At 34.8% G+C, this 27,880-nt stretch overlaps 1 protein-coding gene across 2 annotated transcripts in view; it reads right to left on the bottom strand.

Annotated features, from left to right (window-relative positions):
* The window catches only part of ABCD2 (ATP binding cassette subfamily D member 2), a 64,629-nt gene that overhangs the window by 26,606 nt on the left and 10,143 nt on the right, over window positions 1–27,880 (bottom strand). For both annotated transcript variants that reach the window (XM_033222430.1, XM_033222429.1), the window contains exons 3-7: window positions 24,818–24,933; window positions 21,982–22,150; window positions 20,814–20,908; window positions 17,208–17,353; window positions 1,162–1,307 (exon numbers count right to left, since the gene is read on the bottom strand). In XM_033222430.1, coding sequence (XP_033078321.1) covers window positions 1,162–1,307; window positions 17,208–17,353; window positions 20,814–20,908; window positions 21,982–22,150; window positions 24,818–24,933 — 672 coding nt within the window. The remainder of the gene's footprint in view (window positions 1–1,161; window positions 1,308–17,207; window positions 17,354–20,813; window positions 20,909–21,981; window positions 22,151–24,817; window positions 24,934–27,880) is intronic.

Here is a 27,880-nt window from a genome sequence, read left to right as displayed (position 1 = left end):
TATTCAGGTTCTTTCTTGGTTCCATATAAATTTTAAAATAGTTTTTTTCTGGTTCTGTGAAGAATGTCATTGGTAGTTTGATAGGACTAGCATTAAATATGTAAATTGCTTTGGGCAGCATAGCCATTTTAATGATATTGATTCTTCCTATCCATGAACATGGGATGCTTTTCCATTTGTGTCTTCTCTGATTTCTTTGAGCAGTGTCTTGTAATTCTCATTGTAGAGATCTTTCACCTTCCTGATTAGCTGTATTCCTAGATATTTCATTCTTTTTGTGGCAATTGTGAAGGAGACTGTCTTCCTGATTTGGCTTTTGGCTTGGCTGTTGTTGGTGTATAGAAATTTAGTGATCTTTGTATGTTGATTTTGTACATTGCAACTTTGCTGAAGTTGTTTATCAGCTGAAGGAGATTTTGAGCTGAGACTATGGGTTTTTTTAGATATAGAATCATGTGTCTGCAAGCAAGGATAGTTTGACTTCCTCTCTTCCTATATGAATGCCCTTTATTTCTTTCTCTTGCCTGAGGCTCTAGCTAAAGTGAGATTATTATTATTAAATTATTTGAAAGTATCACTAAACACAGAGAGTATTATTAGGCAATAATTCTATTTTAAGCTTATATGTACAAATGTTATTTATACTCTTTCAAAAATGTTTTATGCTGAAAAAAACACAATACAGAAGTTTCTGACTTTAATTATCTGTGTGCTGCTTGAGAGCAAAAAAAAGATACTGGTAAGATTGTGGATCTGAAACCAAAACAAATTAAGTTCTGTGGTATCTACTTCTCATATTATTGAATTTAATGTAAGCTGAGAGCTTGTAAGGCAAATATTTCTGTCACAGACTTTACATACATCTAGACTGACAATGGCCTCAGGGACTTTGTACATTCAAATATAGAAGAAAAAAGCTTTTTTTAAATGTTAGCTGCACTGACATGGAGACTTGATAAAAACTTAATGTGTTGCATTAAACATAATACAAGCAGAAAAAGAAATACAAAAAATGGAACAGCAATAAAACTCCATCTTTACACTTACGTGCTTATTTCTGATTATAGCATACATTCAAATTAAACCACACACTAAATATATACCCAAGGTTACTTTTTAAAAGTGAAGTTAAATGCATTAAAAAAGAATGATGGACTTTACCTCCTTCTCTTTGAACTATGTGATAGAGATGGACATTGTGTAGGATACATTCCAGATCTTGGTCTGTATAACCTTTATCATGCATATCATCCACTGAATCAGGGTAAATGACTTGATCTCGAAGACTTCCAAGAGACATATATGGCCTGTAAAACACCAAGCACACAAGAATCCTAGTGGAAAGTCATGATAACTTACTTAGTGTGACATCTTGGTAGTCTGAAAACATCAGTGAAGACTTTAAACACTACATTTCCAGGATGATATTTGTTACCTGGTGATGAGTACTTCTCCCTCAGGCACTGCTAAACGATACCGTTATGTTTACATAAAAACTTACTGACACATGGACACAAGAGAAGCTTCTCCAAGAAATCATCTGACATTTCTTTTTTCTAAAAAATTCTATTTTATTTTATATTTTGTAGAGACGGGGTCTTGATATGTTTCCCCAGGCTAGTCTCAAACACCTGACTCAAGTGGTTCCTCCTAACTTGGCCTCCCAAAGCACTGGGATTACAGTTGTGAGCCACAGAACCCAGCCACATTTAACATTTTCAACAGAGAAATACTGTATATACTTTGTTTCACTGTATTTGATAAATATTGCTTCTGTAATTCATCTATAATTATTTGGGTTACATATTATGCAATTTGGGTTTTGACCCAGCAATGTGAACAAACAAAACAAAAAAATTTAATTCATAGTAAGAAAAACACAAATTAAAACTACATTGAGTTTCTTGCTTTTCAGATTGGCAAAAATTCGACAACTTGATAACTCACTCCACTGGCAGGCCTATGGGTAAAGGAGTGTTCTCATACTACAGTGAAAATGCAGAATGGTACAGAGCATTTGCCCTTTGACCCACTTCTGGGAATTTACTCTGAAAATATACTTCTAAAACTACAAAAAAAAAAGATGCATGCGGTTATTCATTACAACTTATTCGTAATAGCAAAATATTGAAATGGAACATAAATACCCATACAAAGAAGACTGACGGAATAAACTATAGTACATCCACTATGCAGCTATAAAAAAAGGATGAGGAAGACCTCTATAAACTGATATAAAGTGATTTCTACTACATATTGTTAAGTTGAAAAGCAAAACGCAAAAGTAGACTTATGGCAGGGTTTCTCAACAACGGCACTTTGGCTTATTGAACCAGATAATTGTTTGTTGTTGAGGGCTACCCTGTGTATAGTAGGATGTTTAGCATTATACCTGATGTCTACCCACTAGATGTCAGTAGCACCCCTTCCTGTAGTGAACAAAAATAATTGTCTCCAGATATTGCCAAATATGTCTAGGGGAAAAAATCTTCCCAGTTGAGAACCACTTCTATGTAAAAAGAAAGCAAAATGAAGTATAGACATACCCGTTTATATTTAAAAAAGGAAACACAGGAAGAGTAAACCTGAAACTAGTGAAGTTGGTTAGCTACAGGAAGTGGGAGGAAAAAGGTGGAATGGACAGGCAGGAAAAGGCCTAAGTATCCTTTCTATTAATAAAGTTTTTACTTTTGGAATCCCTCAAAGTATTACTATTCAGTAAATAAATAAAATTAAACCAACAAGAATGAAGGAAGAAACCTTAAAATTGAATACAAACAAACAATTTAACTGAACAGTATATCCAAAGGATAAAGTAACCACACAGCGAGGGGGATGGAGGTGGGGATGAATTAATCCATGTGACTTTTGAACTTGGCTACGTAATTTCAGTCAAAGACAGAAAGAATCACGTGGAAATCTTGAAGCTTACTTGCAAATTTATTTTTGGTAATGATATAGGGGTAGCAATTCTGAAACCATTTTATGTGTATTGCAGGATTGGTTAAGTAAGTAAATGGTTTGGTAATGTTAGGAGCAAGGGTTCTCACTGTGGAAGAAGAAAGACACAAACATGCTATGTGGGAAGGCAAGAGAAAAACTCTACTATTTAATTTAAATTTGAGTATCAGTATGAATTTATGATTTTTAATAAAAAAATTCTAGTCCTATCTACATCTGGAACATTCTAATATTATCCTTTGTGAAGCACACATCATTTCAGCAATGCAATAAATTCAATTGTGGACCCAAAAAGATCCATCTTAATCCAGACCCCCCCAAATCTGTAAATGAAACCTTATTTAGAAACAGAGTCTTTGCAGATTTAATTAAAGTTCTTGGCCGGGCGCGGTGGCTCAAGCCTGTAATCCCAGCACTTTGGGAGGCCGAGACGGGCGGATCACCAGGTCAGGAGATCGAGACCATCCTGGCTAATACGGTGAAACCCCGTCTCTACTAAAAATACAAAAACTAGCCGGGCGAGGTGGCGGGCGCCTGTAGTCCCAGCTACTTGGGAGGCTGAGGCAGGAGAATGGCGGAAACCCAGGAGGCCGAGCTTGCAGTGAGCTGAGATCTGGCCACTGCACTCCAGTCCGGGCGACAGAGCGAGACTCCGCCTCAAAAAAAAAAAAAAAAAAAAAAAAAAAAAAAAAATTAAAGTTCTTGAGACAAGATCATCCTGGATTAACCAGATGAGCCCTAAATCCAATAAATGCCCTTATCAAATGAGAAGAAACCCAGGAAAGAAAAGAAAGCCACATGGAGACAGAGATGGAAGTTATGGTGCCACGAACCAAGGAATGCTTGGCACCACCAGAAGCTGGAAAAGAGGCAGGAAATAATTCTCTCCAAGAGCCTTCAGAGGGTGTGGATTGCCAATACTTTGACTTTCTGGTGTTCAGGAATGTGAGAAAATAAATTTCTGTTGTTGAAACCGTCAAGTGTTCGGTAATTTGTAGCCCTTAGAAACTAGTACAAGTAGTATTTCTGTAAAAAGTTCATAACCTGAATCACATCATGGAGAAACTATCAGACAAACCTAAATTGAGGTATTCTCTTAAAAAAAAAAAAAAAAAGCAGTAGTCTTGCACTCTTTAAAAATATCAGTGTCATAAAAAATAAAGAAATGCTGAGAAACTCTTCCGAATAAAAGAAACTGTAATAAATAGACATGGCAACTAAATGCAGTGCAAGACAATGCATTGGGAAAAACAAGTTGCTCTAAAGTACAGTATTATGACAATTGCCAAAATTTGAATATGGACTGTATTTTAGATATTAATATTATATCAAAGTCAAATTTCCTTAATTTGATAAGTATACTGTACTCTGAGACTACTCAGAAGAAGAAATACAAGAATCTCAGGGGAGAGTTCTTTTGCTGCCTTCCAAGGTGACATCAGCTCCAACTTATTATGAATCAGAAGCACAGATATTCTCCCCCTGTAACATAAAACCCCTATGTTATTAGGTCCCAAGAGTAGACATGACACAATACACAACTGAGACCACAGTGATAAAAATACATCAGTGCATTCATTTCACATGTGTTTCTATAGGATTCTACCAGAAAATTTGATTAATTGGCATATTTGATGATGAAATTCGCTTTTATATCTATATTTCAGAAAAAGCAGGCACTATAGAATCATGATTGTGATAACTGGTTTTGAAGAAATGATCCTGGGGATTCATCGTAATATCATCCAAATTCCAAACTAGAGGTACCTCATTTGTAAAACAACTTATTTTAATAATTTCATTTGTTATGAGGACTAAATGAAGGAGTGGGTTTTTATGAAGCTAAGTGAAGCAATGTACTCAGATCACTTATTTTAGTACAGGCACATAGTAGGCACTCAATAAATGGCATTATGAGGACAAATAAGTTCATTTCTACTTATGCTTATGTTCTCTACTTAGGCGAAAATGTAACATCTTAAAAAAGAATGAATAAAAAAGATTTCTATTAAGCCAGACAAGATACTGGTGGTTTTTATTCCATAGTAAATTTTTATTGTTCTTGACATGATTAAGAATTAAGTACCTAGATATATAGATTTTAGATTATATTCTGTTAAGTACTCATGAGAATAACTCGTTCACCTAGAAGCATTTTTTAAAAAATACTTGGAACACCACGTATTAATAGTTTACTGGAGCAATTTGTGGGGCCTCAAAAGTATCAAAATGTTCCAGGATGCCAAGTGTTTTCTTTGTAACAGGAATTTGGAGAAGCAAAACTGTGTAATTTCTTCAAAAGTTTAGTTTAATACTATTTTTAATTTCCTTAGGTCTTTTGAAATCAGACAGTTTAATGAACAGATACGGACATTTTTCTCATAAGGGATTTTAATTATAAGGCAAAGCAAAATAATTAAATTATGATTTTGCAATGCTTAATTTCTTATTGAATTTATAAAAACCTAATAATATCTGAAATATACACTCCTGTAATTTAAAAAATCAAACCAAAACAAAAAAAAAAAGAAAAAAATTTAGCTACCTTTTACAAAAATGTAATCAGGACAAGATTTCAATAAAATGCCAATTCACAATATGATGCTAAAAGAACTGCAAATGTGCCCACATTATTTGTTATCTGAGGTTTTTTTTTTTTTTTTTTTTTTTTTTTTTTTTTTTTTTTTTTTTTTTTTTTTTTGAGACAGAGTCTCGCTTGGTCGCCCAGGCTGGAGTGCAGTGGCACAATCTCAGCTAACTGCAAGCTCCGCCTCCTGGGTTCACTCCATTCTCCTGCCTCAGCCTCCCAAATAACTGGGACTATAGGCGCCCTCCACCACACCTGGCTAATTTTCTGTATTTTTTTTTTTTTTTTTTTTTTTTTTGAGACAGAATCTCGCTCTGTCTCGCCCAGGCTGCAGTGAGGTGGCGTGATCTCCACTCACTGCAAGCTCCGCCTCCCGGGTTCACGCCATTCTCCTGCCTCAGCCTCCCGAGTAGCTGGGACTACAGGCGCCCGCCACCACGCCTGGCTAGTTTTTGGTATTTTTTTAGTAGAGACGGGGTTTCACCGTGTTAGCCAGGATGGTCTCGATCTCCTGACCTCGTGATCCGCCCATCTCGGCCTCCCAAAGTGCTGGGATTACAGGCTTGAGCCACCGCGCCTGGCCAATTTTCTGTATTTTTAGTAGAGACGGGGTTTCACCATGTTAGCCAGGATGGTCTTGATCTCCTGACCTCGTGTTCTGCCCACCTTGGCCCCCTAAAGTGCTGGGATTATAGGCGTGAGCCACTGCGCCCGGCCCTATCCGAGGTATTGTTATTTAAATAATGTAGCAAATTACAAAAATTGCTCACTTTGAAAACTGATGTGAATGAGAATGTTGATGAATATATAAAAATATTCATAAGCTTATATATTTATGGAGGACTCATCAAATGTTGTTTTATTAAAGTTCAATTTTCTGTCAATTATTGTTTTATGATCATGTGAAACGGTGAAAATAATACATTCTATATATGTTTGATGTACATAGCAACTAATGACACAGGGTATTATTAATATAATGATTTTAAAATATTATTATAATATTTAAGCCACCACTGAATTATCTGGGGAGACTGTGTCAAGAAAATTTGGGATGACATTTACTCAATTTGAAAACACAAGGAAATGGAGGACCCTATATCCAATGTTTATATAATTAATTTGCATGTGATTCTCTTTCCAGCTCAAAGGTCTGGAATTTAACATTTTGAGTCAGTTCGTTTCTGTAGTCCTACCAAAGTTATACATAATAGATAAGCACTCAAAGTACCCTTTACTAAACTTTCCTTTCTAGATATATAGACCTATTCAGGTAGTCTTCTAAATATTTCAGGTAGATCAGTTACCACGTCAGAATGTTACTGGCTCACTGGCTCTGGCTCATTAAAAAGGAGATCATGCAACATATCTAAAATAAGCAACAGAAGAAATGGTCAGATTGCTCCTAATTAGTAGCTTTCAAAACAGAAATATTGACTATTTTTAATTTACTTTCTATAAGTAAAACCCAGAATCATCTCTATATGTTATGGAAAAGAAAGCAGAATAAATCCATAGGTGTCACAGATCATTTAACAAATAATCCTTATTTAAACAATTATAATAATTGTTTTTTCTTGGGAATCTAAAATTCTTTCAAATGTATACAGAGTTAAAATTCAATTACAATAGTAAAATTATTTGAGATAAAATTCATTCCCCATGATTATGGTATTTTTATAGTTGTGTTACTAATGTCTCAAGGTACTTTTATACTTTGCATTATAATCCCACTTTTCTGCATTAACATTTAAGTAATCTGACAGTGATGACTTTTTTGGTAAAACATGTTGATGTTTGTTACCTTTTTATTATTCTCTAAGACAAAGCTACAAAGAAGGGAAAGCACTGAGAAGTGTTAGTTATATCTTTGTGCTTGGAGCCTCTGAATGACACAAAATTGTAAATATTTCTTAAGTTGAGAGCAAAAGACCAACTCAAATCCAGAGGAGAAAAGTGTAACATGAAAGGTCTATATGCAGAGGAAACAAAATTCTTAAAATAATAATATAAAATTTAATTGGAACAATATTGATAAAAATTTTTCAACAATGTTAACTGTATTTAAGGCATGAGATGTGTTAAGTTTAAGAATAACGTACCACTAAGTACTGCTGTGTTGTCATAGCAATAAGAAGTTAGCAATCTGAAAGGCATAAAATTTAGCTATCAATAATTCATGCTGGAAATATACATGCTGGAACCAATCATGGCATCAGGTTTTTTCATGCATAGAAAGAACTAGATTTGGGTCATTTATAACATTCGTAAAAAAATGTGATAATAAGAAATATTCAAGTGAAAATAGACATTTACTATTACTTAAATTATATCTTTTGGATAAGCTATTTCTAGGTTCCAAAACAGAGATGAGAATAGCCTCTTAAGAGCAGGGAGAAGGTTTATTTCCAAGTAAAAAAAATAATATTAGGCCACGTGCAGTGTCTCATGCCTGTAATCCCAGTACTTTGGGAAGCCAAGGTGGGTGAATCACCTGAGGTCAGGAATTTGAAACCAGCCTGCTCAATATGGTGAAACCCGTCTCTACTAAAAATACAAAAATTAGCCATGTGTGGTGGGTGGCACACACCTGTAATTCCAGCTACTTGGGAGGCTGAGGCACGAAAATCTCTTGAACCCTGAGGACAGAGATTGCAGTGAGCCAAGATTGTGACACTGCACTCCAACCTGGGTAATAGATTGATATACTGTCTCCATAAATAAATAAATAAATAAAATTAGTGGAAGAATTATTAAAGTATTGCTAAGCTGTTAAAAATGCAAATTCTCTAAAAGTCAACTTTAAGAGTATTTATCATTATATCAGATTATCATTTAAATTGCTGATATTTGACCTATAAAAATTGCAGTTCCATATGGTTTAATGTAATAATACTCATAAAATGAGAAAAACTTTTGAGTGAGAAGGGAGTTGTTTTCATTATTAGTTTTATAAATGAGCCCTCAGAAAGTTAAAGATTTTAAAATGTATCTTTAGCATTTTTCCAAGCAATAGAAAGCTATGGAAATTTGTGTTTACATTTATAGATCTATTTTTAAAAGATTTTAAAAAACTGAACTGTACCAACTACTACACAGGAGGAACTAAAATGTACAAGCTATATTTCTGTCAACTGACTGCCCAAAGATATTTATACAAAGGTTACCTGGCTGTAAGTCTAACAGTCAGAAAGCAAGGAATAGAAGTCAATTTGCTACAGCAATGCTACTAAGCCTTCCTTGTGGTTAAAATAATTTTCTAAAAAAGGACATGTTAAATGACAGATATTTATCCTCATCATAAAGAGGATTTTGCAACATACCTACTGTAAGCAGCAAAATAAATAGATTGCTCATAATTAGTGTAAGGTAGCAGACTGACTTGGCAGTAGAAACCAAATCTATGGAGACGTTCATTCATTCATTCAATCACTTATCAGATATTTATTGCACAATTACGATATATTTACTAGGATCCTGCCAGTGCTATACAGAGACATGTGGATGCCTTTTCTAGCTTTTAATCTATAAAAGTTTGTTCAACAGTGACTCAACATGGGCAAAGTCTGTTCCAGTACAACCCCTATTCCCCAAACCAGATTTCTTTGCTTTGAGGGCAGCAGGACGATGGATATGTAACCTACATATACATTGGCACAGTACATAGGTATAGAGTTCTGTGAGACGCTCTGGATTAAGCCACATCACATTCCTCCTTTATTCCAGTGGCTTTTATAGACCCGTATTGCACTCAGCCAGTGGTCTGCTAACCTGCCTCTTTCTTAAATAAACACACTCCTTGTCCTCAAGAGGTGCACCCTGTTTGCCTCTTGGCAGCTAGATATTCGTTAAGAATCTACAGGTCCAAAAGCTAGAGACCTATAGGAAAAATGAGATTAAGATATTTAAAACGGCATTCCCCAGATTCTTGCTTATATCCTTTTCCAGACCACATCCTCATTTTTAAAATCTGAGATCTTGGATAAAAGGAAAAAAAGCAAGGATCTTACTGAGAATACTTTACCAGCACCCTTTCTGTCCTCCATAGAGAAAAGAGGCAAATCAGTTCTTCTGACCTAATCTCATGTGCTTTCTAGTTAATAGTCATCATCTGGTTTTATATGTGTGGGTTAAACAATGTTGATATATAAAATAGAGTTCCCTGATCCCTACAAAGAAGAAATCTTGGATTTGGAAGTCATTCATATAGAAACAATAGAAAATGGAACGTCATAGTTTTTATTTTTTTGGCTTTTTTAATGTTTATTCTTTTGAGATAGCATCTCACTCTATTGCCCAGGCCAGAGTGCAGTGGTACAGTCATGGCTCACTGCAGCCTCAATTTCCCAGACTCAAGCAATCTTCCCACCTCAGCCTCTTAAGTCGCTGAGACTACAGCAAGTACCACCATGCCCGGCTAGTTTTTTATTGTTTGTATTGACAGGGTTCCCCTTTGTTGCCAGGGCTAATCTGAACTCCTGGCCTCAAGTGATTATCCAACCTCAGCCTCCCAAAGGGCTGGGATTACAGGCATGAGCCACCAGGCTCAACCCAGAGCTTCATATTTTAAAATATCCAGAAGGCTTATTTGGTGCAAGTACTTCTTAGTGCACAGGACAGTTGTGTCAATGTATCAAGCCCTTTCTGCAGAACTTCCTGAAACAAAACACAGTCTTCACTCTGTTGCAAGAAACAATCTCTTTTTTTGATGACGTAAAGGGTAAGTCACGATCTTTTTATGCCATAATGCATCCTGAAAATTAAGGTTTGTTTGTTTTATATCTCAACAAGAATTCTAATTTAAAATTAAGGGACTATTTTTGAAAAATTCTTTAAAAATTTATAGAGAAATGAATTTTAGAAGGATAGGAAAGAGTACAGAATATAATTCAATTTGAAAATGAATTGAACACCATTACATTTTTTAAAATTTCACTTTCATATGAGAATATAGCTTCCTTCACCTTAACATATCTGAATGATGGCCAAGTACCTATGCTAAAATGTATGTTAAAATTGACTTAATTGCCCTGTACATCCAGGATTGTGAGGACCTCTGCCTCCAAACCACAGTTTGATATTAGTACAGATCAGCACACCAAGAAAACAACGTTAGCTGGCAATACTTGCAAGGTCAGGACAAAGAGTAGTAATTTTTCATACACATGCCCCTGTTGATACCAATAAGGCAAAATGACTTTAGGGTAAGGCACACCTGAGTTCATATTCTAGCTCCAGCATTTATCCACTGGAGGACTTAAACCTCTTTTTCTCACAAAACAGGGATACTAATACCAACTTTATAGGTTGTCCTACAGAAAAATAAGAAACTTACATAATATATGTAGAATTGTGACTAGCACACACTAATTGTTTGACACATTGTTAATTATAAAAAATAACAATACCCTAGAGACGCTCAATCCTGGTTCAAGATGCCTAGGACCCATCAGTTATCTCAAGAGGTCACAACATTCTCAGGATAAAATAAATTTTAATTCACATAATTTTTAAAACACACACACTATATCATTAAAGGGAAGAAGCGGAAATGCCATCAAAGAAAATATGGATATCAAATAAAGATATCAAAGAAAACATAAATATACTAGTACTTGTAAAGGCTGAGATTTCATGTTATAGCTCTTCTTCCTTAGAAAAACAGTTGAAGAATACAATGGCCAGGTACAGTGGCTCATGCGTTTAATCCCAGCACTTTGGGAGGCCAATGCGGGTGGATCACTTGAGGCCAGGAGTTCAAGACCAGCCTGGCCAACATGGTGAAACCCCGACTCTACTAAAAACACAAAAATTATCTGGGTTTGGTGGTGGGTGCCTGTAATCCCAGCTACTTGGGAAGCTGAGGTGGGATGATCACTTGAGGCCAGGAGTTCAAGATTAGGCCTGGCAACATAGGAATACCCTGTCAGTACAAATAATAAAAAATTAGTCGTGCATGGTGGTACCATGGTGAACCCAGGAGGTGGAGGCTGCAGTGAGCTGAGATTGCGCCACTGCACTCCAGCCTGGGTGACAGAGTGACGCTCTGTCTCAGAAAAAGAAAAAGAAAAAGGAAAACGGTTGAAGAATACAGACATTTTTGAAAAGTGAAGACAAATTATAAAGAAAGATATTTTGTTATTCCTCAGAAAGTCGGGAAAGTAATAGGGACTTTATTATGATTATCTGAGAAAATATTTAAGATAAAAAACAGTAGGGTTTTTTCATCATAAGAAGATGCTTAAAGATGATGATCTTATTAATCTGAAAATGACAGGCAGTGAGTACAGAAGGTTTGTATTCAAAGACTTGGTGTAGTCTAACTCTGGCTCTGAAATTCCATATAATGCTAAGTAAAGTCTATAATCCCTTTGAAATTCAATTTAATTACTTAAAATACTCTATTTAGCATAACTTATGCAGAGAATAATTATATGTATTATTCATGCATAACAAGATAGAAATAAAGTTATTATCTATATTTAATTTCCTATACAATCTAATTAGTGATATTACCATTCCTGCTTACAATCAAATTTAAGACTTTTATGTTGCATAAAATGTTTTTATGTTGCATAAAACTTTAAAATGTGATTCATAACTTTATTTATTAAGTAGTATTTATATTTAATCAAGGAGATTAAATAACATGGTACTTGAGCATACAACCCTGGGAATGAAGTAGTAGTTAGTAGCTAGAAGTAAACAAATATTGAGCTGATAAGTAAAATGTTACTCATAATTTCAGAACATCTTCTGTAAAAAGGAAACAAAAAATAATGAGTGTTGAGGACGCAAAAGCTACCGTCATCTTTTATTATGCTTTTTCAGAAGCAATTTAACATACAAAATTGTGTCACTTACTTCTAGAGAGCAGATTGAGCTCCTTAGCGAGAGGCTGGGAAAATGGCAAACATCCAAAGTACTAAAAAACCTTTAAAAATTAAATCAAAGAACTTCAGCTAAAAGAAACAGCGCAGCAATGAGTAAGGACCAAGAGGATGAGCACTATTATTTCCAGTATGTACTGATGACTTCTTATTAGTGGGGATGAGTCTAATAAATGCTTTCTTTTCTCAGCATGATGTGTTAGAGGAGAGTGGGAAAGAATGGTATGCTATCCAAAAGTGTCCAGAAAAACAAAAACTTCTGCTTACTTGAATCTGTGGTATTTCTTACCTATTTAGAAATTTGAGAAACTGATGCAATCCATGGCAACTGTTCAAATCCTGAGTTACTTTCAAAACTCAGGTCAAATTGACACACTGTTCTATTTTTTCCTCATTTTGAACATCCATAGCATTTCTTGCCTTTCTTGAGGCACTTGTTTCTGGTTTTTATTTCAGTTAGTTGAATGTTTTTATTTATAACTAAATGATACATAAACATCATAATGAGACTATATCCTAATTATTGTCTATCCTAAAAAGACTAAATGAAAAAAATTGTATTTCTCTGACATGAAGCACAATACTCCAGCTATTTCTCCCCCTTTTTTCTTTTTCTTTCTTTTAAAAAAAATTTGATCAGACTTAATTCTATACTTATAATCCTTCTTTCACTTTCCTAACCTTTTGCTTCTCAGACTCCAAAGTCATGGATGGGCAGAAGTTTATACAAGTTACCTTTTTGTACACCATTATGGGAAGCCTGAATCTATTTCAGATCTTGTGGGCCTTAGTATTTGGGCCTGTATAGTAAATTTGAATAGTAAGAATTATGATTAAAATTTCTTTTTCAAGATATTTCTGCCAAGGAAGGGTAGGTAGTAAGAGCATAAGTGTTAGAATTACATGATGGGCTGGTGCCCATGGTGGAATTGTTTCCAGGACCCCAGAAAACACCAAAATCCACAGATGCCTTTATATAAAATGGTCATAGTACTTGCACATAACCTACACACATCCCCCTATATACTTTAAATCGTGTTTAGATTACTTGTCATACCTAACACAATACTAATACTATGCATTGGTTTTCTGTTTGTATGATTTTTTATTGTTATGTTGTTGTTTTTAGTGTTTATTTTAAAAATATTTTTTATTCACGGTGGGTTGAATCCAAAGATGTGGAAGCTGCAGATACAGAGGCCCGACTGTAATGTGATGTATGCAAATTATCTTCTGGAGTATTATTTTTAAAAACTAGTACAAAAGAAAGCAAGATTTTGCTCTGAGCAAAATATATTTTGTCAGCAAATATCTATCATCATCTAACTTTCTTCCTTCCCTCCCTTCCTCTGTTGCTTCTCTCCCACTCTCTCTCTACTCCCAATTCCCACTAAATATTCCAATTTATTATTTTGGTGATTGTTAGCATACTATAAAATTTTGTTAGCAGGTGAACAAAATAAACAAATAAAAGGGTGGGTTTAGGGCTTTCATGGATGAAGACAGAAACTTACTAGGGGATTAGGAAGTAACAAATAGACCATAAATTAGTGGATTTGTGAAAGTGAGAGCAGGGGATCGCAAATCTCTCCTTAGGGATTGGGAAGACAGATAAACTGCAACAAGAATTGACAGAAGAAATTCAGGATCTATGTCCAAATGAAAGACTTTTCCTGAGGTCAGGTATGGCTAATATAGGAGAGAGCAGTGGGTTTCAGTCATCAGCTTAAGGAGTACATTCACATGGCTCAGAAACTCAAACAGCCTAAAATTTCCAGAATACTCATTTAAAGTATTAGCTGAGAAATACTAAGCATTTTAACATACACCATTCCATAGATTTAGAATGATTAATCTACATTTTGATGAAACATTTCTTTCCAAAAATGTATCTGATGCTCCACTAATGATCATATGTCATCATTAATAAAGATAGGATAAGGGGAAGCTGTTTTGAAACTAATTTATCTGCCAACGTTTTTTTGTGTGTGTATTTTTCAACGAAAGCCAAGATTTTCTTTTATCTGGTTCTCATTATTAACACTGCTAAAATACTACATAACACTAGCTGGGAAAACATTGAGGTGGTTTCATAATTTCTTAGGAATTCAGGTTTCCAAGCTTATGAACTGAGCTATAGCAGTATTCTTTGTGAAGATTTGGCTAAAATAATAAATTGCCTAATATAGTTAATTAGAACTTTTCCTTAGTGGTTCACTTCTTTCTTCTGTGCACTACATGGCATCATTATAAATCTACTTTTACAAAATATACTCTATTTCTCTTCCATGGAAGTAACAATTAACATACATTCTGATCAATCCATAAAGAGATTCATCCTCTACCCAGAAGTCTTTCAATCACAAAAAGTGAACACAGGCAGATTATTGTAAAGGTCTGTTTTATGACTTGTGAAGTTCATACATAAGTCTCAATTCTATATTGAAATTTTTTTTTTGCTGCTAAACTAGTAGTTAACTTATATTCAATTATTATGAATTAATGCAATAAATTAGATTATATATAAATATATAACATATTTTAATATATAAATATTTGTATACAAATATATATATATATATTTATATTTTTTTTGTGTGGTGGAGTTTCGCTCTTATTGCCCAGGCTGGAGTGCAATGGCGTGATCTCAGCTCACTGCAACCTCCACCTCCCGGGTTCAAGTGATTCTTCTGCCTCAGCCTCCCAAGTAGCTGGGATTACAGACATGTGCCACCATGCCCGGATAATTTTGTGTTCTTAGTAGAGACGGGGTTTCTCCATGTTGGTCAGGCTGGTCTCGAACTCCTGACCTCAGGTGATCCGCCCACCTCGGCCTCCCAAAGTGCTAGGATTACAGGCGTGAGCCACTGCACCCGGCCAGATTATAATATTTACTAATGAGAATATCAGAAGGCAGTTACCTACCAACAAATATTTTGAAATACATTGCATAGCAGCTTTCTTTTACACCATAAAAATATGTAAGATTATTTTTTAAATTTACTTGAAAAAATCAGCAGCTTTTAGAATGTAAGAAACAAAGACTACATTTAGATTCTCAGTGTACATATGCATTTAAATAAATTGTATGGTTTTTGCAAGGATAATGGTCCCATAAAACTTTCAACATATACCCAAATGTTCATGTTTCTAAAAGCCATAGAATCAAGGTAAATGACTTTTAACAGTAATTACTAAAATACATTTTAGCCTTAAAAGTAGAGTTCTCATTGTTATTTTTCTTCTTAACTAGATTGTGATTGATTTATTTGCTTAGGCAACGGTAAATTTCCTAAGTAAGAAAAAGTTTCCTAGTAATTTATGTTTGTTGCAAAGTAACATGGTCGAGTATCTCTGCAAGCAAAGGCTAGAATTTCTTCACTTTCGTATTCCCTGGAAATGTCTTATACTGTTCAGGTCAAAGTTATATACAACAACTATAGCTAAAAATATATAATTTATTTATGTGCTTTTACTTGCATCGAGAGAATCAAATTATATGATATAATAGAAAATTTTCTTCATAATTCTATGCCTTCTAACCTAAATAAAAAAGTAAAGTCAGCCTACTAAGCATATTAATGTCTAAAACAGAAACTTTTGGCAGTATAATTTAGCTTTCAGAATCAGAATGTTTCCCAAAGGAATTGAAAGCATAGACAGAAAGGGACAATATTTCTGGTGCTACAAGATGTTATCTATTTTGTGTTAAACACAAATATCTATGTCATTGCTTATGTCCAGCATTTTCAGCCAATGCAATTCTTCATTTTCTTATATTCCAGGCAGCTTCCTACTACCACCATAGGTCTTACTTTAAAGAAGAAAACCCACAAAACCTCATCTGCCTAACTACTATGGCTGGTCTAAAAATTAGGTCAGTACACAGGATTGTTCAGTACATTCAGGCAAAGGCACAGGGACAAAAGAGACATATAAGAGCACCATACTTGATGTGACTTTTATGTTTGTGTTTGTACTATACTTCCAGCCTAGGTGCTTGTTAGATTCCACAAAACAGTCCTCTGACATAGTAGGAGTGCTCTATGGGATGTCTATGTAACCAGGATGATGACAGATGGAAAAATTACTGGGTCCAATTAACATGAGGAAGTTCTTCAAACTTCATATTCTCTTATCCACAGTGAATATTCCAAATTCTCAGTGTATAACTTTGAATTTTAGACCTTTCTAATTGTTCTCAAGGAAGACGACAGCTAAAAGAGCTCTGAAGAAATAATGTTCTTTTTCTATGTTTACATGATTCTCATTCTTACAGTAAAAAAATTTTACTTAAGAAAGTTATAAATCATTAAATAATCATATAGCATAATTGTAAAGCTTATTTTATGGAGGCTCAAATATAAATGAACAATTTTAGAATATATGAATGTATGCAGCTTGATGGAGAGAGCTCTATACTTATCCAGGTGTTATTTTTTTCTGTGAAAAGAGATAATCTGACATCTCAGGCAATCTAATCATTCTCTGGAACAGTCTGCTTGTTATTCCTTGAGACTAACATCTGCAGTCTTTGTGTATTTATTCCATCTAGACAAATGTGAAAATGAAAAGAAATGGTATTGTCCTAGAGAGTATTACAATCAAAGCAGTAATAAAATATGTTGGGCTAAGTGAATTTTTATTTCCTTAATAGCTTCTCTTAATAAAAACATTCTTAAAGCTATATAAACTGAGGAGCTTGAGGAATCAAGACAATTCAAGAGCAAAAGGACATTGTTTCTTGTAATGTAAAAAGATATACCTACCTTTGTGGAATATAAAACATATGTTGAGGAGGTGGTTTATAGAGGACTCCTTCATACACAGGCCAGAGCCCACTTAGAATTCTGAAGAGAGAACTTTTCCCACAACCATTGGGACCAGTTATCAAAAGATGCATTCCTTCTTCTACCTAAAGTAAGAAATAAAATTACAAACTGCAATAGTTTGAAATGATTTCTTTTGGCAGCACCTAAAAGTGAATTTTTTTGTTTTTTTAATGTTCAAACACATGATAACCTAGAATGGACAAGAGATCAAGGAAAAATATTTCAGGGTTGAGAAAAAGTTTGGCTTTTGACTATTCTCTGAAGCTAAAAGCATCATTACATAATTCAATTCCAAAGGAAATGAATCTTCTCGAAATGGGCACTGGCTTTCCAAAATTATAATTTGTTATCAGATACCACATACACATAGAGAAAAACAACTGCTTGGGAAATAAGACAAATCATAAAAATTTAAATAAAAATGTGAGGTGTAGTGGCTCACGCCTGTAATCCCAGCACTTTGGGAGGCCGAGGCGGGCGGATCACGAGGTCAAGAGATGGAGACCATCCTGGCTAACAGGGTGAAACCTGTTTCTACTAAAAATGCAAAAAATTAGCCGGGCATGGTGGCGGGCGCCTGTAGTCCCAGCTACTCCGGAGGCTGTGGCAGGAGAATGACGTGAACCCGGGAGGCAGAGCTTGCAGTGAGCCGAGATCAGGCCACTGCACTCCAGCCTGGGTGACAGAGCGAGACTCCGTTTCTAAAAAAAAAAAAAAAAAAAAAAAATTTAAATAAAAATATATTGCATATATTTTGATATTAATATTGGATTAAATTTACATTGAATTCAAATACAACTGAAAATTAACTGCAGTTAATAGCTACAAATCACAGTTATCCAAGGAGTCAGCTGAGTTTAGTTTTATACTTCAGCAGTCTGAAATGCTACAAAAATCACAAAAGCCCATAATCAGAGAGAGATGATTCAAATTCTGCTTTATTCACAGATGGAGGAAATACCTTTAACAAACCAAGGATAGAAGAAAGAAAGAGGATTGTATTTTAGTTTCATGTCTAGGGATGAATTAAAATACACACACATATAGAACATTACGTATATATGAATAATATATATAATATTCATAAATAAAACAGATTATGTATTTATTATCTATTTGATGATTCCGTTTATTTTCTCTTATTATTGACATTTAAACTGTTAAATTTCATGAGTTCCTATTCCACATAATAGGATGAAGAAGTTGTCTTATTACGGTATTTAAAGGATATAGTGAAAACAAGCAATAGAAACACCATTTAAAATTTATATTTACTTCTACCAAGAGCAAATGAAATTTTATAATCAGTGATACCCAAAAAATAAATATCAGAAATTTACAGAATGGCTGTAGATCTAGCTTTGTTTAGAATGGACACCAATATTCAAGTATCAATAATGTAGAATATATCATACTGAAACTCAAAGATGAAAGAGTATTATATTGCTAGCATACCAAGAAAATCTCAGGAAGAAGCTAGAAAAAATTAATTTGTTATCTGCCTGTGCTCTTCCACTAGAGAAAAAGCTTCCACTAGAGAAAAGTTTAATTTTGTAGAAGCGTAAATATTTTCCAAATGATTTTTTAAAAACATATATACCATGGTGAAAAGCACATTGGCAAAATATTTTAATAAGGCCATTCTCTATTAGGAATTCTCAGAAATTTAACACATTTTGAGGGGTAATTGGAGACTTTCTACATTAATATTAATATTTTCTCAGCATAAAGTTCTCTGATGCTTAGAATTCTTTTGTCTCACACTAACTTTTCGTCTGCAAATAATTTTTAAACTTTTAAAAATTTATTATATATTTATTTATTTTTGAGACTGAGTCTTATTCTGTCTCAGGCTGGAGTGCAGTGGCATGATCTTGGCTCACTAGAACCTCTGCTTCCTGGGTTCAAGCGATTCTTGTGCCTCAGACTCCTGAGTAGCTGGGATTACAGGTGCCTGCCACAATGCCCAGCTAATTTTTGTGTTTTTAGTAGAGACAGGGTTTCACCATGTTGGCCAGGCTGATCTCGAACTCCTGACCTCAGGTGATCTGCCCACCTCAGCCTCTCAAAGTGCTGAGATTACAGGCGTGAGCCACCATGCCTGGCCTGCAAATGATTTTTTAATCCTGAAGGCTAACAAAGGTATGAGATCCTTTCCTCTAGAAACTTATTTTTCAATCTACGCAGAGGACACAGAACTTCCTATTATATTTTAGGGACCTGAGAATTTAAATATAATTCTCTGAGTTAGAAATAAATAATTATGAAGAAAGTGTACTTTACTAACGCATATCTTTGTACAACTTCAAACCTTCTAAGATACTTTCACTAGATTGAGTATTTTTAGTTTAGTTCATTTTATATAAAAGAAACTGCTCTATATTTTTCTGCAGAAAGAGTGTGCTATGCCCACACTAATGTAGTTAGTAAGCAAAGCTCAAGACACGTACACTATTTATTTAATAAATAGAGCAACAAGAGTTGATATTATAAAACCTATCCTGACCAAAAAAAAACCCTCTCTATAAAATTATAAACTATAAGTTGTGAAACCATTAATAAATAGTTAAATACTCTATGTATGCCATTAGTACCTAATTGGTACTTGTATTCAGATCCTAGTAATTAGACCACCCTATAGGTCTATACATGGAAAAATAAAGTCTGACCAAATTGCAGCTAAAATACAATTTCTTTAAATTTACTTACACAGGATTTTACCCTGTTCGATGCTACTCATCCTCTCCTTTCAACTCTCAGTAACCCAAAATATTTGCAAATACATCTTTAATAATTAAACCTTGACTAAAGTCCATACTAAAATCATTAATTAGCATGTTTGTCATGTTTGCAATTCTTTTATCAAGTCAAATCATTCCTTTGTTTGAACCTAGCTCAACTTGCTATATTATAGTTATTAATGCTTGTCAGCAAATTATTTTGTGCTTGACTCCCAAAATGTGTGTTTGAATTTTATAATGCCTTAAGCCAGTGACTCAGGTTTATTAGATACTTTTACTTTTTAGTTTTTGTAATCAGTACACAAGATATTAAATAAGAAATTATTGTCAACAGAATTAAAAACTAAATTCCAATCCATAGATCTTCTGATTATAATAGTACATTAGTACATGTAATTTTTTTTTTAAATTTAAGTCACAGAATGTATATTGACAAAATTAAACTTGCTAATGACATCTATTCATATTTTAGTAAATATATTACAGTATAGCCTTTTTAAAAAGTAATTTCTATAGGGCAAAAAATGAAAATTTATTTCCAGGTACAAATTTCTGATGAAATTTCCTATTGTTCCCCAAAATTACCTTGTGCACTATAATTTTGATTTTCAACCTGGCAATAAAGCAGTAGAAATAAATTTCTCTTTTCTCTCTGCTTTCTGTAATTGAGCCACTGTGCATACCTTTCTTGATTTCCCCTTTCCAAATGCTCCTCCAAGTATTTAACATAAGGTACATGAATTCTGAGTTGTTTGTATTAGTGTGATGGCAACAATCAGAAGATTCTTGAATATCATCTTACTTTGAAGTTTAGCCTGGAAGCCACCACTTCTCCTGCTGGTGTAATTATGGGAACATTTTCACAAATAATTCCATGATCCACATCGATAACTTTTCCTGTAATTAAGAAAAAGTGTAAGATACAAACGTTATCATGGGTTTCTGATTAAATAACTTAAATTATAATCCAGTCTAACAGGTAATTTCAATTATAAAGATAATTCACAGTAGTAAATTACAGAAACAAATGTAAATATAGATATCCAGACCTGAGGCAAGGTTTAATGTAATGCAAATTTGTACTTATTGACACATCTACTTGGAAAATCTTCCTGAGAAATATTATTTTATAATAATCGAATGTCAACATCATTACAATAGCAAAGCTATACAATCTGAAATAACTCAGCCCTAATTTTGACAAATACTCTATTTCCCTAAATTAACATTTCTATAGAAAAAAACCACAGTGCTGCAAAAAAGGGAATTACGACAGAGAATAATGCAATTTTAAAAAATATGTAACCAGGCCTGGCGCGGTGACTCAAGCCTGTAATCCCAGCACTTTGGGAGGCCGAGACGGGTGGATCACGAGGTCAGGAGATCGAGACAATCCTGGCTAACACGGTGAAACCCCCGTCTCTACTAAAAAATACTAAAAAAAAACTAGCCGGGTGAGGTGGCGGGCGCCTGTAGTCCCAGCTACTCGGGAGGTTGAGGCAGGAGAATGGCGTAAACCCGGGAGGCGGAGCTTGCAGTGAGCTGAGATCTGGCCACTGCACTCCAGCCCGGGCGACAGAGCGAGACTCCGTCTCAAAAAAAAAAAAAAAAAAAAAAAAATGTAACCAAACTTAAGTTTAGAAACAGTCTTTTGAAGAACATGACATTAGATCGAATTCTATTTGTTAGTTGCATTTTAAAAGCAAATGATTCATTATGCCATATGTTCAGTTTCCAAAAATAATCTGGAAATTTGTGTCCTAAATAAAAGTAGCATAACACTGTGTTTTTGTGGTAATATCAGTCACCACCCCTCAAATTGCAACACTAATATTAGGGATTGCTGTTTAAATAATGTTGGTTATTTAAATGTTGGTTCCTTGTAACTACTAAAAGCTATCTTCTTAAACTTTGGTTCTGTTGATAAACACTTACATGTAGGAAAATATAAAAGCACTTGAGTTTAATACCTTTAATTGCCAATGTGTCACTGAGTGGTAATTCTACATTAGCTCCATTCTTGCTATGGCTTTCAGACTCTTGAATGACAGCAGTTCTCTTATAAATGCCTCTTTTTACTTCATCAAAGACCCAAAACATATTGTACACTCTAGCAGTGTAGCCTGCTAATTCAGTTACCTGAAAGCAATGCAGAGAGATAGAGTTACTAGACCCAAGACAATAAATAAATAAATATGTAATCATATGTTTCTTGACTTAATATTGAAGATCCTATCGTATTATACATGAGATATATAATACATCTGAAAGCTAAAACAAATGACAGTACAAAAGAGCACTATAACACCATAACATGTTTGATCAAAATTATAAAACATGATATACAGATTTTAGAATATTAATGAGACTTAAGGATCATTCAGTCAAATTTCTGATTTGGCCTCTGTTTACATGATGAAATTCATTTCCAATAAATTAAAAATTTTGTGGAAAGCTTAAGGTCATTCAGTGAAATTATAATATTTTATATTTTGTATCTTTTTTCTATTTAAAATAGAAGATTTTAGTAGGAGAAAAGTACCTTTTGTCCTATTATGAAATGAATGTTTCCGAGCCAAACTGATTGTCAAAATTACTATATTTGGCAGGATACCAATATTGAGAGCAAGCTCAATGGAAAGCTTCAAATCCTTTTCAGTATAATTCCCAGAATCCAGCTTCTTTTGAAGCCAAACATGATTTATATGCCCAAAGAAAAACATTAAATATATTCTTTTTTTTTTCTAGGTAAGATTATAAGATGAGCTAAATCTCTACTTTAGTCCACAAAGCTCAATGGAATGGTGCCGTGTTCCTATTCTTTCAGTTGTTTACTTTGGTTAACCTACTGCTGTTTTTCTATTAAAAGAACACCTTGTTATCAGGGTACTGTGAAAGGCGACTCATTTCTTATCAAGAACATGTTTCTCAATGAAAAAGAATGCACAAGAACTAAGGATAGTTCTTGCACAAGAATGCACAAGAATAATCAAGACATCTCAGAAATGAATATTTCTTAATAAATTGCAGAATAATACAACAATGCTGACATTTGTGTAAAATTTCTGTGTATGCAAAACGTAAGCAGTAAATGTGTAGGTATTATTATTAAAAGCCTTCTACCACACATCTCTACTGAGAGATCTGTAATTACACTATTATTTCATTTCTGTATGTTAATGTTATAGCTATTTAAATGATTTTTAATGTTACCTAGAAGAACCTCTTAGTTGCCAAGTAGAGGAAAACAAATTTAAAGATTAATAAAATATGGATTCAAGTGAAACCTGGGCAAATATAAATATTTGCATAGAAAAGAATTCCAAAACCACAAGTAGAGGTCAATTCAAGAAAGGAAAGAGCCAATGAGTCAGTGGACCAGGATGGAATGTGAAGACAGCAGAAGTGTCTGAAAAAAACTAAGAATGTGCCGGTAGACAAATTACTTTGGGGTACAAGACAGGGAATTTGTCTTAGAACCCTAACTCTACAAAGGAAACTTGGTCCCTCTGGTGCTAGCAGAGAAGACCTGATGGGTGCTTTCATGTGCCATCACAGCAGTAGAAGAATTTTTAGAAGTGAACGTTTTATGATTAAAAGTCAATTCAGGCAAAATAAGGCAAAATGCAATAATTTGTTGAGTTGGAGACAGTTTAGAAAAACTAATTGATATCATTTCTCTAACTTAGATAGCACAATGTTTTAATGTGCGATAAACAAAATCTTGATTTGTCATTTAATTTTAATATTAAGTAATTTATTACATCAACAAATCTATCCCAAAGACTATCTCCAGATTATCAACATTACTATTTGAACTTTTTTAAAAAATTGAGTTGCTTGCTAGCCCTTTGTAACTCTTTTATATAGTTTATTCAAGGCTGACTTAATATGCAGCTAAATTTATAATAATGTTCTAGAATTTATATTAATATGATAGCCATAAGAGTAATTGGTAGTGGGAATAACTTTTATGGGAAGATTATATAATATCTGAATTAAATTAAGTAATTTTAACGTTGGTCCTGTGGTATCTGCAGGTCTTATTATTATTTTGTCAACAAATATTTATTAACCATATGCAGTATTGCAAGTATGAAAATGGATATTAGGAATGTAAAGATGAGTAAGACATTTCCTGCTTCAAGGAGCTGAGTGGTGTGATGCAGGCAATATAGACAGTTATAATGTGGTGAAACATCAGATATACACTGAGGTAGACACAAAAGAGGAAGACCCAAACTTTGCAGGAGAAATGCGGAATGGTAAGAAGGTATTACCCATTTAACAAAGGAAAGGTAAAAACTTGCAAGATATATAAGAAATGTTATTAGCTAACATTTATTGAGTGTTTAATTTGTGCTGTTTTAACTATTCTACAGGTATCAGCTCACAACAACCCCACAAGTCAGTGTTATCATTATCCCCATTTTATAGATGAAGAAACAGAGACACAGACACGTTAGGGAACTTGACCTAAGGTCACATAATTTGTAAATACCGGAGCAAAAATGAAAATTTAGGCACTCTGCCTCCAGAGTTCATACCTAAGGGTTTCTTTACAATGTGAAAACAAAGATGTCATACTATAGAGAGACAAAGAGAAGTACCAATTGATAGTATAAAAAACAAAGGATATTAGCAGCATTACACTGGGGAGTTACTGCCCTTAATCTTGATTATACTCAGCAATTTTGGCAGAGAAAAGATATGTTTCCAAAATACTAAGCATACTTGATAATTGACATTTTGCTTGATTTTCATAAATTTTATATTAATCGAATTGACAATAAGAAATTCAAGTACCTCTTTGTATGAAGACATAATCCTTTCAATAGCATCAGCTCCAGAGGCCAGTAAATTTCGAGCAGTGGTAAAGGCTTCTGTCCGTTCGCTAACCATAACTTGCTTTTGGCCATCCTCTAGATATAAAAGCATATTACAAAACTATTGAGTTTTTTTTTTTTTTTTTTTTTAGTAACAATGTTTTATATTATACAAACTAAATTGTGGCTAAAACAACCACATATTAATTTTTCGTTAGTAGTAGTAATTTTCTAGAAATATAATGAATCATTGAAAATTCAGTGTTTGGGCCAGGTGCAATGGCTCACACCTGTAATCCCAGCACTTTGAGAGGCCTAGGTGGGCGGATCACTTGAGGTCAGGAATTCCAAACTAGCCTGGCCAATATGGTGAAACCCTGTCTCTACTAAAAATACAAAAATAAGCCAGAAGTGGTGGCGTGTGCTTGTAGTCCCAGCTCCTTGGGAGGCTGAGGCAGGAGGATCACTTGAACCCAGGTGGTGGAGGTTGTAGCCAGCTGAGATCATGCCACTGGACTCCAGCCTTGGCCACAGAGTGAGACCCCATCTCAAAAGAGGGAAGGGAACGGAAGGGAGGGGAAGGGAGGGGAAGGGAGGGGAAGGGGAGGGGAAGGGAGGGGAGGGGAAGGGGAAGGGAGGGGAGGGGAGGGGAGGGGAGGGGAGGGGAAGGGGAAGGGGAAGGGGAAGGGGAAGGGAAAGGGAAAGGGAAAGGAAGAGAGAGGAGCAGAGAGGAGAGGAGAGAAGAGAAATAACAGTGTTTGTATCAGATTTTGTTTAAAGTTCCTCTTGTTTTATTACTTTTCCAAAATGAGAGTTGGTACAAATAAATCAAAAGGAACTAAGACTATTTTCATTTAGCATTCTTTCAACCCTTTCCATATTGGACTCCCTGCCCTGCGGAGGGTGCAATAAAGTACTACTTGGCAGCTTGGCGTGGTGGCTCATGCCTGTAGTCCTGGCACTCTGGGAGTCTGAGGCAGGCAGATCACTTGAGGCCAGGAGTTTGAGACAAGCCTGGTCAACACGGTGAAACCCTATCTCTACCGAAAAAAACAAAAATTAGCCGGGCATGATGGCAGATCCCTGTAATCCCAGCTCCTTGGGAGGCTGAGGCACGAGAATTGCTTGAACCTGGGAGGCAAAGGTTGCAGTGAGCAGATATCACACCACTACACTCCAACCTGGGTGACAGAGAGAGACGCTACCTCAAAATAAAATAAAATAAAATACCTACTGGGCAATAAAATAGTATTGATCTGGTAATTAAATATTAATACTACTAACTAATAAGCAAACATTTGTGGTGTGGTTTCTTTAATAGAAATGTAAATTAGCTGATTCTCATAATATAGTCTCTATCTACCTTTCTCAACCATCCTTCACCCTATGCTCCAGCAGCACCCCATACGTGACATACTCTGTTAATCCTCTGGCATTTGTATATGTGATTTCTTTGGACTTTAATATATTTTCCTTCCTTTCTTGCTTAACTTTTTCTCCTTCTTTAAGAGTTAACACTTTACTAAAGGTTTTCCTAAGAATCCTTGTCTCTTTCAGTGGACTATAATTTCTTTGAAGGTCAAGACTGTGTGTTTTATTCTTTATTCCTAGTATTCAGCATAGTGTCTAACACATAGTACTCCTTAATGTGTATTGAATGGATGGATGAGTAGATGGATGGATGGATGGATGGATGGATGGATGGATGGATGGATGAACATCCTAAATTACTGTCAATAGAGAATTATGGTTAAGAGCTAGGAATCAGACTAGGTCTGAATCTAGGTTTTATTCCTCATGGGCAAGTAGTAAGGTAACTAGGCAAGACACTTCTCCACACCTATTTTCTCACCTGTAAAATGAGGTACATAACTATCTCAAACAGCTCTATCTCTTAGGGTTCTAAGGGTTATTGGTGAAAACCAAATAAAGTGCTAGTCTAATACATGGCCCATAGTAAGTGCTCTAAATATCAACAGTTATTATTTTTTCTAGTTGTCGTTGCTATTATTGTATATCCACTCAATTTTTGTTTTAGTATTCAAAATTACATTCTCCAGGTTGTTACTTTAATCTTTTTATCAGTTTGATTCTCTAGCTGGTCCTTCTATAGATTATCTTCAAATTTCCAAACTAGATATTATAAATTAAGGAAGAAAGTAGCAGTGATATAGATAGCCCCATGCCCATTTTGATATTTAGTTCACTCTAATTTATCTCAAAGGATTTCAGTGCATATATATATATACATATATATATTTTTTTTTTTTTTGAGGCGGAGTCTCGCTCTGTCGCCCGGACTGGAGTGCAGTGGCCGGATCTCAGTTCACTGCAAGCTCCGCCTCCCAGGTTTACGCCATTCTCCTGCCTCAGCCTCCCGAGTAGCTGGGACTACAGGCGCCCGCCACCTCGCCCGGCTGGTTTTTGTATTTTTAGTAGAGACGGGGTTTCACCGTATTAGCCAGGATGGTCTCGATCTCCTGACCTCGTGATCCGCCCGTCTCGGCCGCAAATATATATTTTATGCCTTGTTGTAATTATCAGATATTTTTACTTTTTTTGCACATAGACAGCTCAACTTATTTTGAAAAGGATACCTGCACAATATAAGGTAAAATTCACCCAGCAAGTATTTACTGGACACCTAGATGTGCAAGAAATTAGGCAAGATACTGCGGGACACAACAGGAAGAAATGTGATTTTCAGATTTTATTTTCCCGAGGGGGCTTATAGCTTGGTAGAAGAGAGATGTCAAATTCCTAAACAATTATGTCGCGAAGTCTGGATGAGTTAATGCAAGGTGTTTGGAGAGGGCAAAAATTATTACTTGCTGCAAGAGACAGAAAACGCTTTATGGAGGAGTAGATTTTGAGAGACGTCTTGAAGATGGCATACAATTTTAATAGATTAAAAGTACCGCATAGGCAATAGCACAGAGAAGGGACATGTCAAGTAATGCTAATTGAATGACAAATTGGTTAAGTTTACAGTATGAGTTGATGTCAAGCACTGATTTCATGGACTATCAGAAGCACCATGAGT

Source organism: Trachypithecus francoisi, unplaced genomic scaffold (assembly GCF_009764315.1).
Source record: "Trachypithecus francoisi isolate TF-2019V2 unplaced genomic scaffold, Tfra_2.0 Lachesis_group11, whole genome shotgun sequence".
NCBI lineage: Eukaryota > Metazoa > Chordata > Mammalia > Primates > Cercopithecidae > Trachypithecus > Trachypithecus francoisi.
This window is presented reverse-complemented; position numbering and strand designations above follow the sequence as displayed.